The following is a 21319-nucleotide window of genomic DNA, read 5'->3' as shown; positions in this document are numbered from 1 at the left end:
TTTGATGTTATCACAATCAATCTTGTTCTAAATATTTATTGCTGTTGTTGTTGTAACAAAGAGCCCTAAACCTCCCCACCTAGGATTTTAATTTTATTTCATTCTTAAAGGGGGGAGATAGAAATGGAGGTTCTCTGCATTAAACAAAAACAACAACAACCTTGGTCTTTTGGTAGCCAAAAGAAACCAGAAAGTTATTTTTGTTTCAAGAAACTGCACTGCCAATAATATTTTAAGAATACCAACAAGTGTCTTAAGATGTTGAACATAGTACAAGTTACTCTATATCCATTATTTCCTCTAATCCTTACAACGGTTCTTGAGGTAGATACAGCTGTTGAGCCTCTCTTAGAGATGTGAAAACTGAGGCACAGAAACGTTGATTGGCTTACAAATGGTCACACATTTAGTAAGGAGCGGAGTAGGAACTGAACTGTCATCTCTCTGATTACCAAGCCCCAATTCTTAAGAACTAGTTCTTCTTAAACATATGGACACCAAGGGGGGAAAGTGGCAGGGAGGGGGTGGTAGTGTGATGAATTGGGAGATTGGAATTGGCATATATACACTAATATGTATAAAATGGATAACTGATAAGATAACTAATTTATTTTTTATAAAAAAATTAATTAAACAAAATTTAAAAATTAAAAAAAAAAAGAACTAGTCTTCTTTGTAACTCTATAGAAGGCTAGTTTAAAAATTAAGTACTCTTAGAACAAAAAATTTCACAATTTGTATGGAAACACAAAAGACCCCGAATAGCCAAAGCAATCTTGAGAAAGAAAAACAGAGCTGGAGGAATCAGGCTCCCTGACTTCAGACTATATTAAAAAACTACAGTAATCAAGACAGTATGGTTCTGACACAAAAACAGAAATATAGATCAATGGAACAGGATAGAAAGCCCAGAGACAAACCCATGCGCATATGGTCACCTTATCTTTGATAAAGGAGGCAAGAATATACAGTGGAGAAAAGACAGCCTCTTCAATAAGTGGTGCTGGGAAAACTGGACAGGTACATGTAAAAGAATGAAATTAGAACACTCCCTAACACCATACACAAAAATAAACTCAAAATGGATTAAAGACCTAAATGTAAGGCCAGACGCTATCAAACTCTTAGAGGAAAACATAGGCAGAACACTCTATGACATAAATCACAGCAAGATCCTTTTTGACCCACCTCCTAGAGAAATGGAAATAAAAACAAAAATAAACAAATGGGACCTAATGAAACTTAAAAGCTTTTGCACAGCAAAGGAAACCATAAACAAGACCAAAAGACAACCCTCAGAATGGGAGAAAATATTTGCAAATGAAGCAACTGACAAAGGATTAATCTCCAAGATTTACAAGCAGCTCATGCAGCTCAATAACAAAAAAACAAACAACCCAATCCAAAAATGGGCAGAAGACCTAAATAGACATTTCTCCAAAGAAGAGATACAGATTGCCAACAGACACATGAAAGAATGCTCAACATCATTAATCATTAGAGAAATGCAAATCAAAACTACAATGAGGTATCATCTCACACCGGTCAGAATGGCCATCATCAAAAAATCTAGAAACAATAAATGCTGGAGAGGGTGTGGAGAAAAGGGAACACTCTTGCACTGTTGGTGGGAATGTAAATTGATACAGCCACTATGGAGAACAGTATGGAGGTTCCTTAAAAAACTAAAAATAGAACTACCATACGACCCAGCAATCCCACTACTGGGCATATACCTTGAGAAATCCATAATTCAAAAAGAGTCATGTACCACCATGTTCATTGCAGCTCTATTTATAATAACCAGGACATGGAAGCAACCTAAGTGTCCATCGACAGATGAATGGATAAAGAAGATGTGGCACATATATACAATGGAATATTGCTCAGGAATAAAAAGAAATGAAATTGAGTTATTTGTAGCGAGGTGGATGGGCCTAGAGTCTGTCATACAGAGTGAAGTAGTCAGAAAGAGAAAAACAGATACCGTATGCTAATACATATATATGGAATCTAAAAAACAAACAAAAAAAATGGTCATGAAGAACCTAGGGACAAGACGGGAATAAAGATGTAGACCTACTAGAGAATGGACTTGAGGACACGGGGAGGGTGAAGGGTAAGCTGGGACGAAGTGAGAGAGTGGCATGGACATATATACACTACCAAACATAAAGTAGATAGCTAGTGGGAAGCAGCCACATAGCACAGGGAGATCAGCTCGGTTCTTTGTGACCACCTAGAGGGGTGGGATAGGGAGGGTGGGAGGGAGGGAGATGCAAGAGGGAAGAGATATGGGAACATATGTATATGTATAGCTGATTCACTTTGTTATAAAGCAGAAACTAACACACCATTGTAAAGCAATTATACTCCAATAAAGATGTTAAAAAAAAAAAAATTAAGTACTCACGGGTATCCCAGTTCCATGAAATTGTTCCATATTTGCTTCAAAAACATGATAACTCCCATCTGGAGGCAAAGGTCTATCAAACAGCCACTAGGATGACACTGAAACAGAACAACAAGAGCATTAATGGTCTTGCTCTTCTAGGTTGCCTTAAACACCCCCACATTCAAATTGTACAGCAAATTCTAAAGCCAGGGCACCTTATATCAATGCATAGAGAATAAAAACAGGGAAGAAATAGCGCATATGAGGATATCTGATAGGGAAGTTTTCAGTAATATACATCGGAATATTGATCAAAATTATAACAGCAATAACCAAAAAATCTAACTTTTAATGAGCACTTAGTACTGCCAAGCTCTGTGCTAGGCATGATCACATTTAATGAATGCTCTGGAATACTACATATCTATTAACAATCAGGTGATAGCAAAATATTTAATTCTATGACAAAATGTTTATATTTTTTTAAATCAGCTTTTTGTCTCAGACTGATTTTAAATTTGCAGAAAATTTACAAACATAGTAAGAGAGTGCCCATGCAGCCCTCCCCCAATTCCCTCCATTGCCCCTTACATTACCAAGGTCTACTGTCAAAGTTAAGAAGGCGATATTAGTACATTGCTATTAACCAAATTCCAGACTTTACTTAGATTTCACCAGCTCCAGGACGCAACGTGGGATACCCCATAGCATTTATTTGTCATGTTCCCCCCAGTCACCTCTGGTCTAGACAGTTTCTCAGATTTTCATATCTTTAACAATTCTGAGTACTGCTGGACCAGCACCCTGTGGAAAATCCCCAAATCTGGGTTTGTCTGATGTTTTCACGTATTTAGACTGGGGTTATGTGCTTTAAGAATGGAGGCAGGGCACAGAGGTAAAGTGCCATTTCCATCACATCCCATCAGGGCCACATGGTATCCACATGACATCATCAGTGATATTAACTTTCATCACTTGGTTAATAGAGTATTTGCCAAGTGTTTCTACTGCAAAGTTACTCATTTTCCCGTATCTCCTGGAGAGGGAGTATCTACATATATTATAATGTATTTTAAGTGATAAAAGTATGCCACAAAATAGTTTGTCAGCATGATCCCAATGTTGCCTTCTCTGTGCTCCTCTGTTTTTCAGATGCTCAGTAACAGCATTAGAAACCCACACAAACAAAAGTGTGATTCCAATGAAAATTGCAATCAATGTGTTTTGCTTGAAAACTTTGCACTATAGAAGACATTTGGGTAGGAAAGCATGGGTCTTTTTCCTTGGAAATGGGTTCCTGTCCTGCTCGTAAGGATGATGGTGTCTATAGCTTTGATCTACAGTTCCTATTTCTATCAAATCAGTACCAGTGGGACTTCAAAGGGAACAAATACTTAGGACACAAAGAGCCTGCTTTTCTGTTTCCAGCCCAGTAATTTAAAACTCCCTAATCTGAGCCAGAGAGAGGGTTTGCCAGTGATAATTTTTATTGTGTGGAGAAGTTTCAAGTCTCCTATCCAAGCATGCTCCTTCTGAATTTAGGACCCCCTGAACTCTGCTACATATATACCATAAGTTGGTTCGGTAGAATGTCTGAGGCAGAATAATTACTAAGCTACAGAATAATTACTAAGCTACAGAATAATTACTAGCTAATTACTAAGCGACTTAGATCACTAAGTCATCAATTTGATATCAAATTGATATCAAATTGATGACTTCATCAATTTATAGGTATGTTTCAATAATTTTAGGCAAATTATATAACTTCTCTAAGCTTCTGTTTTCTCATCAGTAACATGAGTGTAATAACAGAATTGTTGTGAGGATTAAATGCATTAATATATGTAGAACACTTAGACCCAATTGCTGGAATGTGCTGGCATATAGTAAACACTCATTAAATATTACCTATTATTAACACTTTACACAGATTTACATACATGAGATATTATATGGCATAGTATGAGGGAAGTCCAGTACAGCCAGTTCGTAAATGTTCTAAATAAACTTGTAGTACTTTTTTCCTTTCTTTATAATGACTACCATTATTTATGCCAGGGATTTTACATGCATGATCCAATTTAATCCACCTATGGCTAATATTACTGAGATGGCTATTCTTATCGCAATTTGCACATAAAAAAATCAAGACGTAGAGATATTAAGATCATGCATTCAGGTGCGGCAAAATTAGAATGTAGACTGTCAGATTCCAAAGACAAAATATTTGTTACAGATCATGGTTATGTTCTTTTCTTCAAGACTATTAACATCATTAAGGAAGGAAAGAGACTTCTTCATCTGTACACCACATATTACCCAGCAGAGACCTAGGGTAGAATATGTGTCAATAAATGCTTGCTGTATGATTGAATTCAGAGGGTCAATTCTTATCTTCCAACGTGTATACTTTTTCTATCTACACTTCCAGGATTTCTAGGGTCTATCACAAACCCATATGTTTATTTCACTGAGTTTTTTTTGCAAATAAATAATCCTTTGTTGGAAAATATGGCTACTATCTATGTCGTGTATTGTGGAAAATATCTAGGATGGTTATGAAATATTTTTCCTGACATTAGTATTATAATTATTCCCCTGGTACTTTCAAAGAAGAATCATGAATTCCAATAATTTCACGATTAAGAGTACCCAATTAAACAAAATTATTGGTGCTAGCGGCCACTAAAATGGCATCAATATGCAGATCTCCCTGTGCCTGACTACACTGTTGCCCACACTACCCTTGCTAACTCCACTGAACACTCCTGGAAAAAGTAAGCCTTGCTTTTTTCCCCCCATTTGGGTAGCTGAAAACCTTTTAGCAGATATAGTCATACTTCTGGGCTATGAAAGAAAGCTGCAAGTCTGATTTGGGGACTTTCAGGAGGCCTGGGACTATGAAAGGCCTTAGTTGATCTCTGCCCAATAGAATAATACCCAGGTGGCTGTAGAGACAGAGCATAGATAAATATCAGTTACAATTTACAGAGTTCCTACCGCAGTCCAGGGACTGTGCTAATTGTCTTATGCAAATTATCTCTTATTTATTAACAGCTTTGCAACCTAAGTGTTACTATTGCCAGTTCACAGATGAGAAGACAGATATTCAGAGAGGTTAAATTAAGGACAAAGAATGAATAATCAGCAATATTAACATTTGAGCCCAGTTTTCTGTGATATAAAGCATATGTTCTTTGGGATTTTTAGGCTTTCTCCATGTATTCCAATAAACTTTTAGAAGACTCTGGGGAGACAACATTAATGAGAGAGGCCCTGAGTTTTGGGGACTTTTTAGATAGAGACTAGGAATGTCTCCTATTTCTCAGGTAATCTTTTCTTAGCCTCTCTCTAAATTATGACCTCCTACTAATGCTGCCACAAATTAAATTGGATTTTACATTAGAATAATTAAAACAATTTTGAACTAGACAAGGAATAAACAGTCTGACAATGAGACTGAACAGAGTCCAGAAATTTCAAGATGTAGAATATAAAAAATCTTACAGTCTCATTTTGCCGAATGAAAAAATGTATTTATTACATTTATTTATTAAATGTGTGGCTGCCAATTAGGCATGGGGGGATCTTGATTACTCTTTACACCAAAATAAACTTCCAATGGGCCAGAGATATCAGTATTTAAAAAAAATAACATTAGCTAAAACTACATGTTAATTTTGGGCTTCCCTGGTGGCACAGTGGTTAAGAATCCGCCTGCCAATGCAAGGGACATGGGTTTGAGCCCTGGGCCAGGACGATCCCACATGCGCGGAGCAACTAAGCCCATGTGCCACAACTACTGACCCTGCGCTCTAGAGCCTGTGAGCCACAACTACTGAGCCCAAGTGCCACAACTACTGAAGCCCGTGCGCCTAGAGCCTGGGCTCCACAACAAGAGAAGCCACCGTAATGAGAAAGCCCAGGCACCGCAACGAAGAGTAGCCACTGCTCGCCGCGACTAGAAAAAGCCCGCACGCAGCAATGAAGACCCAACACAGCCAAAAATAAATAAATAAATAAAAATTTTTTTTAAATGTGAATTTTTAAAATTTCCTGAATGGAGAATACATTTTTTTTTGTCATGATACAAATTCCCCAAACCATTAACAACAGTAATATTTTGATTAGAAAATGCTATATAGTTTTGTAAAAAATACATCAAAACGAAACTAAACTATATACAAGAAAATGGGAAACATGTCTGCAGCAAATATGAAAGATTAGAGTCTAATTTTATTTGTTTATAAATTATTAAAACAGAAAAACAGTTTAATGAAAATAAACAGGAATAATACACACACAGAAGTATAAAATATCAACAAACATATGAAAAATATTCTCCATTTCACTTGTAATTAAAGGAACTGAAATCAAAAGAAGATATCCTTTGGATTATTGGTAAAAATTAAAATGTTTCTCTTGGCAAAAGTCTGAAAAGTAGATTCATACTCTATAGGTAGAGCATGGCATTTGGGAGGACAATTTGTCAGTCTCAGTGAAAATATAAAATATTCTTACACTGTGATAGAGAGATATTATTCCTAGACATTTTGTTTCCATGACATACATATAATAAATCAATAAAGAAATATGAGACTTTGAAGATATACCTATATATTTATAAATTAGTATTTGAAGTAAGATTTCTTTTGGACTAAATTTTCCCTGCTTAAAAGGAAACCCAGCATGTTTAAAAGTTTGGAAACCAGTACAATAGACAATAATAATTCCCCCAAAGAAAAACAGTCCTGGAGCTAAATTTCTGGGCTTTGTGAATGGAAAAAATAGTTTTGATGGAATATTAAAAAGAGCTGAGGGACTTCCCTGGTGGCACAGTGGTAAGAGTTTGGGCTCCCAATGCAGGGCACCTGGGTTTGATCCCTGCTCAGGGAACTAGATCCCACATGCATGCCGCAACTAAGAGTTCGCATGCCACAACTAAGGAGCCCACGTGCTGCAACTAAGGAGCCACGAGCCACAACTAAGACCCGGCACAATCAAATAAATAAATAAATATAAATAAATAAATACATGAGCAAATTCCTGCTTTACAAAAAAAAAAAAAAAGAGCTGAGGTCAGGATCTTGGGGTTTAACCTTCAAGTTCACCCTCTTTTTTGGAAAGACTTAGTTCCTTCATTTCTGAAACCATAGGAAGTCTCCTTTATCAAAAACACATCTTCAGCATGCCTGAAATTCCCTGTTCCACCTTCCCTTTCTCTCCCTTCCCACACCCTCTTCCTCCCATAGTCATTGGTCCATATCCATGCCTATCCCCACACCCACCCTTACAAGATTACTTACTTCCTCCAGTCTCCACCGGTTGAAAAGTTTATTGTACTTTCCTGGATGGCCTACAAATCTGTAAAAAGCCATTTTAATTCATTAGCGTTTATGTGGGTTGACTGAAGAACATTTACTAATGCATTACAACAAGTGCATGTGTGGGTAGAGACATAAGTGTTCTCTGGAGCAACTTGTACCCAAACAGTTGACTTAGGTCATGTTTACACATCAAAGGACCCAACTTAAAAAGGAAAAATGATGTGTGAAGTCAATATCAATGAGTTGAGAAAGTACAGAGAAACCAACCGAATGAAATTTTCCACTTTTACCTGTGGAGTTTTAGTGTTTTCTTGACCTAGTTAACAAATATTAATACAATGTGCTGAATGGTTTAGTTTAAAATGTTTCTAGCTTCAGTATGTTTCCATGGCACTTGTCAGAGTGTTAAGCATATGGCAAACCAGAACCAGTAGCTTAATATGCTTCTTTTTCATATTTTGCAGCAAATTTAGGGAAAAGAAAAACATTACCATGATAGGTATGTTTCCCCACTAAGGAACTGTAAGCTGGGGTTACATAAAAATTATTTTCTTATTTAACAAAACCATTACTTATGATTGGAGAGTCATAATTCAACCCAAGGATGGCATATATGTTTTATCTATTTATTTTTTAAAAATGGAAGTATAGTTGATTTACAATGTTGTGTTAGTTTCAGGTATACAGAAAAGTGATTCGGTTATATGATTTTATTTTTTTATGCCAACTTTAATTGGGAGTGGCAGCTAGAAGCACTGTAGTGAGAAGTCTTTTGATTTGAAAAAGCATGTGAAGATTGATTGGGACAGTTTTCTAAAGCAGAGGACAAGAATTTGCCACCCCTGTTAACAAACTGGCAGTGGAACTGTTGACAATCTCTGTCATTCTGCAAAGATAATGCCTATGGAGTTGACTTACCTCCCCAAAAAGAAAGCAATATAGAAGATAGAACTGTTTAAATTGACAAACTGGAAGAGGAACATCTTCAAAGCAAAGCTGTTTTCCCATTCAGATTCTGTTCGAGGATATTCTAAAAGGAACATAGGGTGTGTTTACATAGATGAGGTAAATGACAAGAAATATGGATACAGAATCAGAAGTCCCATGTTCAAAGTCTGGTTCAGTCATTTACTAGTTCTATGAGCCACTCAATGTCTCTGAGTTCTAGTGTCTGCATCTGTAAAAATAGGAATGATAATATCTGTTCCATAGAGTTGCTGAAAGGATCCGATGAGATAATCTTTAGACATTTCCCACAGCTACAGGAGTATGATGCTTGTTATTAAGATATAAAGATTTTCAGGATTCTCTCTGCTCCTTTCATTTAGAGGTAACCATAAATATCAGATCAGTCTTTCACCCAAACTGGCTATACTTAATATAGGGACCTAAATTGTCCACAGGGTTCTTTGAAAAAGGAATATTTTGTATGCAGACTGAAGTGGAATAGTAAAGAGAAAAGAGGGCTGCATCAGTCACAAGAGCCCAGTTTTTATCTCAACCTTACACCTAATTTGCTGGTAATCTCAGGCAGGTCTCTTCACATTTCTTTGTAATCAGTTTTATAATCTGTGAAATGAGGAATTTAGACAAGATAATTTTAAGAACTCTGTCAACTCACACTTTAGGGTTCTAACTTTTCAAACAAAACAAAACAAACAAAACACAACAAAATACAGTGATGAGCGAGATTGGATGAAGATGGCAGCATGTACTGCGGCCTCTGCTCCCACTCAGTATCCAAATAAGTGATAGAAAATATATATGCACATCTACTATATATATTTTAATATAATTGAAAAATTCAAGAAAGGCAGAAAATAGATGGGCTCTGACTTAAGGAAAAGATAGGCCAAAATATATGCATGAGCAAAGCACAGAATAAGAACGCAACAGGTCTTGGGGAACTCCAAGCCCAAAGTGGGTAGGTGCCAGAAATAGAAGGGGGTCTGTGGGGCACCCAAAAGAGTGACTGGTTGGTGGGCACCAGTGAAAGCAGTCAGGAGAGGCTGACATTTCCCCATGGGTTTTGATAGGTTGTGTTTTCATTGTTGTTTCCTCCTAAATAGTTTGTAAATTAAGCATAAAACTTATTTAGAAATGACAATGTGGATTTTTTAAAAAAATCCTGTGAGTAAGATTGCTTTTGGTTCTCCATTTCTAATTTTATTGCATCGTGATCCACAAATGTGTCCTGTGTGATTTCTGCTTTGGGGCAAAAAAGTGGCAATTTCATTGTGGCCAAATTACATGGATAAGTTTTATCAATGTATCAAGTGTCTGAAAATAATATTTCTGTTGAGCATACAGTTTATATATATTTTAAAAGAAGCTTGCTAGTTATGATATTCAAATACTCTATATCCTGGCTTATATTTTGAGTGTGGATTTATCAATTTATTTTTGTATTTCTATCATTTTTTGCTTTCTATGTTTTGAAGGTTTGTGAAAATGTGTATAGAAATCATGACTATTATATTGACCTGGTAGATTTTTTATCAGTATGAAGTGTTTCTCTGTCTCTCTCAAATAGATATTCAATTCTTGTTTGCCTAATGTTAATATGGTGACATATGATTTTATTGTTACTATTTTCTTGATATAGATGCTCTTATTGCTGAATTGACCTCTGACAAAACAAAAACTATTTTTACCAGTTGACCTAATTTGTTTCTTGGAATCCAGGTTTATTTTTATAGATAATTAATATTACAGATAAATCACAGTTCATTATTATAGTTACTTTATTATTTGGAAAACTGACAACCATTCTGATCTAATTCTCAACAACTATAAAACTAGGCTGAAAAAATTATCTCTTGGAATCAAATGTTATATATTTCCTCTCTAAAAAAACCTTAATGTGATAGAATTGAAGCTTTGATTTTTTTGTGTGTGTGGTTTTTGAAAATAAAATATTTGGACAAAAAATGAAATCAAGAAACAAAGTTTAAAAAAATATTTTAAATAAAACAGTGTTTGGCCTCTTCTAGAAAGTTAAACCTAATTTCTAATTTGAAGCATAAATTTGCAAGCCAAAAGTTATACAGAATATAATGTCATATATATTATATATATATTTATATATTTATAGGTATATACATGCAATGATATTATATTACTTTAAATAAAATATCAATATTTTATTAATTTAAATCACTACAATTCATTCATTATTAATCAACAGTTATGAATCCACAGGCATTATGGTATGAGTTACAGATGGAAAAATCAAATATGAAGTGAATACACCTGGAACTTAGCACAGATAACTGCTCTGTTTCCTACTATCAATTATGGTCCCCAAATCACTTGCTTAGATTTGCTTCTATCTTGGGTATAAAGTACTTTAAAAGTTAATAAATATAAGGAATCAGAGCTGGAAGAAACCTTTGAGACAGTCTAGTTCAAGTGCTTTGTTACCCAACTGAAGAAATTGTAGCTCAGTGGGTTTAAGGAACAATGAAAATGATGAAAAATATCATTCCCATTTATGGAGCACTTGTCATGTGTCAGGCAGCCAACCTACAATGGTGAAACAGGAAGTATTATCATTCTCATTTTACCAGTGAAGAAACTGAGTCTCAAAAAAAAAAAAAAAGAAAAAGAAAAAGGAGGAAGAACAGAGGAAAGAGGAGGAGGAGGAAGAATGGAATGGAGAGCGGGGAAAACTTGCTCAGAGTCATGTAATTTCCAAGTGATCATGTCATCCAGAGGATGAACTAGGGACTAGTTCTTCCCTCTACACACTGTTCCTTCTCTTGTTACTTGTATTTGTAAATACGTTATAACGAAAGTGATAGATCATAATAGAGTCATACAGTTCCTCCACCATAGTCAATGGAGTCTGTCACTTCTGAGTTTAAATTCTACTTATTTAACTTAATTATCTTGGTTTTCTGATCCATAAACTAGGGATCATACTGTCATAGAGTTGTGATGACAATAAAACAAAATAATGAAGGAGAAGTGTTTAGCTTAGCCCAGTGCCTTGGCTCCGGTGAGTTCTCAAACAATAAAAGATCACTGCTGGGGCTTCCCTGGTGGCGCAGTGGTTGAGAATCTGCCTGCCAATGCAGGGGACACGGGTTCGAGCCCTGGTCTGGGAGGATCCCACATGCCGCGGAGCAACTGGGCCCGTGAGCCACAATTACTGAGCCTGCGCATCTGGAGCCTGTGCTCCGCAACAAGAGAGGCCGCGATAATGAGAGGCCCGCGCACCGCGATGAAGAGTGGCCCCCACTTGCCGCAACTAGAGAAAGCCCTCGCACAGAAACGAAGACCCAACACAGCCATAAATAAATAAATAAATAAACCCAAAGTTTAAAAAAAAAAAAAAGATCACTGCTCAAACAAATCTGCAATAAAAATTTTGTACCCCAAACTGGGGGACCAAAAATTAAGCTCGAGGATAGAAAAAAAGACATTTTCTGACATGGAAGGTTTTGAGAAATTTACTTTCCAGGTAGCAAAATAAGGAATTAAGTTAAGACAGAAGAAACACAGGGTCCAAAAAGTAATGTCCAACCGAGAAAAAAAAGGTGAAAGGAATTCCCACAGTGCTGGTGAAGGGAAGTGTAGATGCAGCTGAGCACAAGCCCAGAGGGTAACTTATTGAGATTGGAGTAGACAGTGGTTCAGGGAGGATAATTCTAAGAAGAAATAAAATGAATACAATACTTGATGTTTTCGAATGTATTTAGAGAGAATTTAGAGTTATGGCAGGAAGTTTGGGATAAATTAAGGAAAGTATGTGTAGACAATTAAGCAAAAAAAGTGCTATTATTAGCTTCATGAAAAGATAAAGGTTGTGTAAGAAAGGAAGGATCACAGTACACACCATGCCTTAGATGTGAACATAGTTCTCTAGACACAATGATTTGAACACTAATTATTCATTTGGCTGAAACTGCTGGTACAACTACTTTGGAAGGAGGGGAATTAAGTCTGTTTTTAGCCGGTGATGGACGGGAAAGTGTGAGGGGACAGGACACTGCAGGGAATAAAGACTTAAGTTCTTGTGTTTATGATGGGAAGGCAATCACTTCCCAAAGCTGGAAAACCCAAGAATGGCATGCAATTTAGAAATAGGGTAGAAAATAACAGAAGAAATTAATTGCTAAAATGCTAAAAAGCTGTCCCTCAGGGATACGGAAAATAAGAATGGGTAATGTGGCAAAGGACTGGTGTTTATTATAAATCTCTTAATAATCTTTTGCCTTTTAAATTGTGTACATGTAATATGACACTTTGATAAAAATAAATATTGGGGGGGTAAATCACAAAGAACAGAAAAGGTAGTGGAAAAAAGCAATTCCAAGTAGGGAGAACAAGGTTTGCTAATTTCTAGTAAGATTTTGTAACTATATACATTGCCTCTCTATAGTTATGTGATGTAGTCCAACTTCCTACGCCACTTCTTTCACTTTTATTGACAATTATATAACTAAAGTTGATATAAAAAACATATAAAAAATGCTAAAGTGTGTAAAGCAACTGCAGAATAATATGCCCATGTTACTAAAGAGTGAAGAAAAATGGACTTACCTAAATTAGTGAGAAGGTAAGCAATTTTTTCATAAGCCTGTAATAAAAGAAAACAAATAGTTAATGTTATTATTTTCTTTTAGAAAAGGCTGTTATTTACACTATTCAAGAAACATCTAAAGTATATTCTACATAGTGGCTACACTTTTAATTAAGCAGAAGCAAGTTTTAAATCTTACTCTACAGTGCTTTATATATACACATACACACAAAATGCATGCAATAAAAACGTGTTGTAAATATGTGCATATATACAGACACACTTGATTTCTGCAATAACGTCTTTTCTGCTAGCTACCTTTATTTCCACTTTATAAATCAAACAAATGAGACTTAAAAAAACCCCAAAGACATTCAACTAGTTAATGGCTGACCTGGGATTTGATAATCAAATTATATGTGCTTTTTACTACACTGGAAGGTTAAGTGGAAGTAAGTCTTCTTTACTATTGATAAAGAATTTTCCAAACTATGACAAAGACAGTGGGCAAAGTTGCATTCCTAAAGAACAAAGCTGGTTTGGTGGTTATTTAAAACAAGATTCACTAGTCAAATCAGTTGAATCTGTAAGTCACATGCACAATAGATTTTTATAACATTTTTTATATTCTGCCACCTTCTCCTTGCCCCACTGTACTCTGTGTACCACTCATACACACTCAAGGAAAGAAAACATATTTCACAATATTCCAAGTAAATACAGCTGGAAATGTATATTTACTATGGACAGAAGGGTGATATGTGTGTGCAATTCAACAAATTATTCTTTAGATTATAAATTCCAATAACCCTGCCTATTGGCATGCAAAATCAAAAAGGTGTCTGGACACTTTAAAAGTTGTTCACCTTCCCTGACTGTTCTTTCAATAGAACTCTTATGATTATTCATCTTGACCATGATTCAATCCATCCCTTCCTAAGATTTAAAGTGTTATCTTGAGACAAAAAGATTATATTGAGTACTATAGTCTCATTCTACCCCGGTGCAGTTTTTTTTTTTTTTTAACTGTACACTCAAGTAATCATTTTCAAATTTTAGGACCCGATTAGCTTGAATTCATGAGCACCAAAGTTATCTTGACTTTGTTCTTTTCTATGCCCCATTTATCAACTAAGATGATTAGAGAAGGGTCTCCAGAGAGTATGGTAAGATAGCCTTATCAATCAGCAAATAGTACTTGAGTAGCTCCTGTGCCTCAGGCACTGAATTAAGTGCCCTCATGGGGACTGAGAGAAAATTTTATTTAAATAACTGCCATTTAGAGTATTTGGCTGGTGCCAAACAGTGTTTTATATATACTATTATTTATATTTGTCCTTACAACAATATTATCAAATAGGTATTATGATTCCCATTTTACAGAACAGGAAACTAAGGTTTAGAATGTTAAGCACCTAACCTGAGATAATACTTCTAAGCAAGTAGCAAAGTCCGGATTTGGTATCATGGCTCTCTTGTACCACCTATGTTGTGCCTTGTCACATAACCACTTCAGATTTTGTCTTAATACTTAGCACATAGACCTGTCGGTAAGCCTGGGATGGTGATATCTGCAGCTGATGCCCCAAGGGATTACAATAACCTAATAACCTTTGGAGGAATGTTATGAATCACAAAAGATGCTGTGCCACCCCTGGATATATTGCTCTTGGAAAGCTCTCTGGGGTAGTGGACAGCCTGCATCACCCAAGGCCCAAATGCCCATTGGCATCATCATGATGATGAGCTACAAAATCAGTCCATGCAGAGTGACATGTGTAGGAAGAAACCACAATTCAAATATAACCAACTGGATGGTGTCAGCAATCACATTGACACAGCAAGTTGTGTGTGTGTGTGTGTGTGTGTGTGGTAGAATGGATACGTACTTGGGGGAGGAGAGAATAAGGGGACTCAGGGTCAATTGTTCTGGTTACTACATTATATACATGTAGTATATGTATACACTACATAAATATACATCATTTTATATATATATATATATATATATGCAATATATGTGTGTGTGTAAAACACATTTATAAATAAAATAAAATTTAAAAAGTATATAAAATACCATATTGAGGAACCTATGCTTTTAAAAATTATTCACTAGTGCATTCAGTAAGCTGATATTCTGTGGTCATATATATTGGGTTAAAAATATTTATTAGGAATTTCTCATGAGTCAGGTACTATTCAGGGAACCAAATAACAGTGAACCAAACATAGTCTCTACTTTCATGGAATTTAAACTCCAGTGCTCAGAGACAGATGACAAAGAAATATGTAATTGGCCAGGAGATGCAAAGTACTAAGAGGAAAGATGAAGCAGGCTGAGGGGTAGAGAGTAGTGGTGGCACAGCGTGCTATTTAGAGGGTGGTCAGGAAAGCCTCTCCAAGAAGGTGGCATTTGAGCAGAGAGCTGCATGGAGTGAGGGAACCCAGCAGGGATGCAGCTCAGTATCTGGGGGACACGGAAATTGTAAGTGCAAATGCCTGAGCCTGCCATGGGCTTGGTGTGCTTCATGAAGGACAAGGAAGGTAGAGGGACAAGGGTGGAGGCAGTAAAGGTAGTAAGAGATGAGTCAGAGAGATCTCAGAGGGAAACACCTTTTCAGGGCCTGGTAGGCTATGGTGAGGACTTTAGAATTCATCCTGAGCTGAGAAGTCATCTCCCTACTAATGCTTTGTTTTGGGGTGCAATGCAGAAATCAGTTGTGGGAAAAAAGTGGCAAAGGCAGAGAAAAAACAGCAAGGTTGTTGTGAAGGGGCAAATTAAGGAGTTGTACACGTATTTTAATGCTCTTTATGTCTGAGTCAGAGTCTCACAATCTAACCTTCCTTGTAAAAAGGAGCTCCAAACAGACTTTTGCAGAGTCAAAAAGAGTCTGCACTTTTCCAGGAATCCTCCTTTTTGAATTTCTAGAAATCGTGGACATACACATGAAAAAACTAAACAAATACATTAAAAAAAAAAAAAGCTAACCTTCTTATTAAATGAGTCATTTGCCATTGCTTCCTTTCGAGGTTAAGATGTGTGGTCTAACACTTTGAACCACCCTATTCCATAATAACCTATTTGCATTGTAATTACCAGTGGGAATCAGGTGTTGAGGAAAGTCAGGTACATTTTGAGGTCTTTGGGGATCAGGCCCATGAAGGAAACATAGGAATGTATTCTCTGGACTTTAGAGATGGAAGTGGGTCAATAATGTGGACGAGTCCAGAATCAGCATGAATACACAATAGCCAAGTGTATTCAGGGCTTTCTTTTTTTTTTTCCTTCCTTTTGGTTATCGTGTGCTCTATGCATGGTACATGGACTTTAAAATGAGAGGAGGAATACCAAAAGCAGTTTATCCTTTTATTGACAATGCTGAAATGGTTTAATTGGCTTAATCCCAGAAGTACAAGAGTACTTCTGCTGTGATGTTTCTATTTTTTCTTAAAAATTACATGTTAATCATGAGACCAGAGAACTTTCGTTCTTAAAATAATTCTTAAATTAATTGAGGTTTGATTGTCAAGCAACAAGAATATACACTTTTAAAGTAACTGCACATTTTAAATTTTTATTAAAATCTCTTTGGAAGTACTTCCTAATGATGGTTAGCCATGCTACTTATGGCACCTTCGGTAGCATTATATTTTGAGGGGCAGCAAAATAAAGAATAAAAAGGATGGGATTTGTACAGAGCAACTCCTGGTTTCAAATTCTGGCTTTGTAGTTTTTTAGCTATATGCCTGGTAAAAGATGTTAAAGATAATAACTTGAAGTTTTAGTTATTGTTAAATTATTTGCAATTTATCTTTGGAAGATGTGATTTCTGATCTTGGCTGTGTATCAAAATCACCTTAGCTCCTTAAATCACTGATTTCATTATGCTATTTTGGGGTCTAACTGGATCAGAATCACTTGGAGAGCATTATGGGAAATTTTTTGTTTTAAATACAGACTTCATAGTCCTACAAAGAAGATTCTGAATGAGACTCAGGAATCTGTAGTTTTTCAAAAGTGTTTCAGATGATTTGATGAGTATAAGAGTAGGAAACAATCCTTTAAGTTACTTTTATGATCTGTAAAATGGGCCTGTCATCAAATTTTTATTATCTTGATCCATATTTCTCTCCCAAATTAAATATTGGTAGGAATGCCACAATCCACCTGTTTTAAAAGCTTAGAGAATATATATCCTTCGATTGTTAGTTTGAATGAAATTAACAAGGGCAGAAAACTTGAAAGACACTGAAAATATAATTCCAGTAACAAAAATGACTTTGAGCACATAACAATATTCAAAATGCTAGGATATTTGGAGAATAAAATATTTTAAATGTATTGAAAGAATATATTCTAAATGTCTTTTAGGCATTAGGCAAAGACCTGGAGATATAAACATGAGGAAGCTACAGCCCCTGCTCATGAGGAATTTATAACCTGATAGCTGGAGAATAGGCATATCCCAAACACTGTAGCAGAAGAGTATTCACAAAAGAGATTGTTTAATGCTATCAGGAGAATCTGATAAGGAGGGAGAGTAGACCTGTCCAAGCACCTGTGAGAAGAACAGACACAAAGAGATTCTTTAATTCCACATATGGGATTGAGAAAAAATTTTATAAAAGAAGTGATCCTTAACTGGAATTTTCAAAGATGAAGAGATATTCTTCGAGGAGACAAAAAGAAAAAAAGGTCAATAGAGGAAGCACTGTGAACCAGGAGATGGGTGTGAAATAGCAGGATGCCAGGGAGCAAGCACAAGTGGTTCTATAGGCTAGACTGCAGGGTGTGACAGGGAGGGGGCAAGACACAAACTCCGACAAGGGGAGAAGGGAAAACTGCCTTTAAATAATGGAGACCCTCCCATGCCATTGATGTCAGAGGCAATGGGAACCTGTTATACAGATCTGAGTACAAAATAAAATGATCAAATTTGTAATTTTGAAAGACCCTTGCAGCAGTGGTGTGAAAGGGAGATGGGAAGAGTGGAGAATAGAGACAGGAAGACTAACCAGTTAGAAGGCTGTGACAATAGCCTGAGCTAGAAATGACAAACAGCTGAACTGAGGAAGCAGAAGTGAGGATGGGGAGCAGGGAATGGATAAGAGAGATGTTACGGAAGCACAGTTCACAACAGTCACTGATACGATGAAGGAGACAAAAGTAATGCATGAAGAATGACAAGGTTTCTGGCTGTGTACATTAAACATGAAAAGTTCAGCTTTAAAAAATTATTTGGCTGATTTAAACTATTTTTCCATGCACTCATTTCATAGTTTCATGTATATGGCTTATAGCTGAAAAGCATATTAGATTAATAGAATATTTTAACTGGGTCCAAATCCCTCGTTTGGGGAATATGTTAGCGCAGGGATCACAAAGTCAAGCTATTAAGAAACATTTGTGGGGCTTCCCTGGTGGCGCAGTGGTTGAGAATCTGCCTGCCAATTCAGGGGACACGGGTTCGAGCCCTGATCTGGGGAGATTCCCCCATGCCGCGGAGCAACTGGGCCCGTGAGCCACAACTACTGAGCCTGCGCATCTGGAGCCTGTGCTCCTCAACCAGAGAGGCCGCGATAGTGAGAGGCCCGCGCACTGCGATGAAGAGTGGCCCCCGCTTGCCGCAACTAGAGAAAGCCCTCGCACAGAAACGAAGACCCAACACAGCCAAAAATTAATTAATTAATTAATTAATTTAAAAAAAAGAAAGAAACATTTGTATGAGTACATTTGAAAAGTACATTTGTATGAGCTGTATATTTAGAGTTGTTCTGCAAATAACAAAAGATAGCCTTTGGTATTCTAGGTGAATCTTTTTGGTGGTATAATTTTTTAAAGAGTCTGATATTTTGATATTAATGATGTTAATCTATCCTTATTTAATTAAGCTCTTAAATTGATCCTGTGTGTTCAGGTGAGTCAGAAGGGCTGTTTAATAATCTGTGAAGTGCCTTAACATCCTGGGTGGGAAGGAAATGCATAAATTCAAAAGGGCATTATTTTTTTTTACACTGATTGAATCTGAGAAATATAACATTCCTTTCACATTTGTTGAGTTGGCTGTGTAATTCACTTCTGTTATGCTAAATCCATTTTAAAATCTTCTCCTGAGTCAGTTACAAGGGCAAAGGAGAAGTTGTATGGTCTATTTCACTTCTAACAATCCCTGAATCTGAAAGCCAAAATGCTCAACAAGTAGAAATAAACATTTAGAAAGAGAAAAGTCAGCTCTGTTTTCTCCTGGGAACTATGGATGCTTATTTCATAGCACTAGGCACTTACATGGGCTTTTGTATTTAAGTAGAGCTAGTGGGATTTTAAGGATCTCAAAGGATGGTTTCTATGATAAAAATAGTACTATCCTTACCTGTCTACAGAGGTCTTTGTTGTCTGTAAATGCAAGTACTTTGGAAGAAAGAATACATTAAGCCTCATCAAAAATATAAACTTAGTGAGAAGAAGTTGTATCTGAACCTATAAGAGACAGGAATGTATGTTGGAGGGTCAGTTGTGATTCTAGGGAAGGGGTGATCACCGAGGATAGAAATTGGAGGGGGAGTAGAATCAGAGTTCAAGGGACTGTGAATTGAGAAGCACATGGAATAATATAAAACTGGAGTCTGGTACATCAGTGAAAACTTCAGCCAGCCTGATAGAAAGTAATGGACTTTTATTAGGACACTAAGTTGAGGAACTGACGATTCAAACTGATGAAAGCCTGGGCAGTGTTCAGAGGGGCAGGGGAGAGGGAGAGAGCATAAATGAGAACAGAAGGAACAGACGGAGACAGAGAGAGAGAGAGAGAGAGAGAGAGTGTGAGTGTGTGTCCTGGGATGTTAGCCATTGATAAGCCTGTTCCTTACTTGGTGAAAGACGAAATTTAAAAAATGACCCAAAGTTGCTACCTAGGTGGCTGCGGTTTTATGGGTAGCTCATATATAAAGTAAAAATAAAGTACATTCCAATTCTAATTTGTTCCAAATTTTATATCATGGTAGAATGTTTTAAAAGTAAAGGCTATTTTTTTCTGATTATAAATCAAAACCTACATATAGAGATAAATATTTGAATGAACAGAAAAAATATATATTAAATCAAACAGTATCCTGAGATATAACCACTATTAACATTTTATTGTCACTCTTCAAAATGCAGGTGTGTTCCAATGGAAATCAAGTGAAATTGTATATCCTTCTTCCGTAACTGTATGCCATGTACTTAAATAATATTAAAATTTAAAATTCAACCAACCTACTAAGGATAAGAAATTGGATCAATTTAAAATCAGACTAGCTGATCGCTAGTATTACCTAGAAATAAATACATTAACCACTTAGCTTCCTTTTCCTTAGATAATGAGATCAACCACAATAACCTCTGTCCACTGGAAAACTGCCACAATACACTGGTTTTGTTAGAAACAATTTCTTTCCCTATCTGCCAGAATAGTTAATATAAAAACCATAAATATAAAAATCTACAATGTCCTTGCTGTGAATGGTTCCTCCTTCAATGTGGTGCCTTTGTGCAATGCACAACATATACTTCCTTATATAGGCTACCACACAAGCCTCTCAATCCTAGCACTGTCTTTTTTCAATGTTTATTGTTCACTTTATGAGTCAAAAGCATAAATTAAAATACTGTACGGCTTATTTGGAGATACAGTAAACAACATTCTTCTTCTGCAAATTAACCTAAAACTGAAGAAAGGAGACTCCAGTAGAAAATATTAACTATTGTCCTTGCATTAATATCTACCCATTTCTCAGTGACTATTTATTTTCTCTTAAGAACATCTCTGATAATTTTAAAGTTAAATAACAAATGGTTCCGGTCCCCTCCCGACTAACCATGTAACATCAGTATCAATCCACGTTTGGAACCAAATGCATATTACCTGTTTATGTTATCAACATCATTGTTTGTGCATTGGTCAGCCCTCTATATGAATTATCTCATCATGTAAATATATAAGCACTAACACTTACTATATGCATACTCTGCGACAAGTTATTTAAGCTCTCTGAATTTCAGCTTCCTCATTTACATAATGGAGAAAA

At 36.2% G+C, this 21319-nt stretch overlaps 1 protein-coding gene across 1 annotated transcript in view; it reads right to left on the bottom strand.

Moving 5' to 3' along the window:
* The window catches only part of ANO3 (anoctamin 3), a 414700-nt gene that overhangs the window by 13647 nt on the left and 379734 nt on the right, over positions 1–21319 (bottom strand). Inside the window, 4 exon segments of the mRNA XM_061203163.1 lie at positions 2414–2511; positions 7705–7762; positions 8644–8755; positions 13273–13309. Of these exon segments, the coding sequence (XP_061059146.1) occupies positions 2414–2511; positions 7705–7762; positions 8644–8755; positions 13273–13309 (305 nt within the window).

This window comes from Eubalaena glacialis, chromosome 10 (genome assembly GCF_028564815.1).
Source record: "Eubalaena glacialis isolate mEubGla1 chromosome 10, mEubGla1.1.hap2.+ XY, whole genome shotgun sequence".
In the NCBI taxonomy this organism is placed as follows: domain Eukaryota; kingdom Metazoa; phylum Chordata; class Mammalia; order Artiodactyla; family Balaenidae; genus Eubalaena; species Eubalaena glacialis.
The sequence above is the reverse complement of the archived record's forward strand: the minus strand, read 5'-3'. Positions and strand labels throughout refer to the sequence as shown.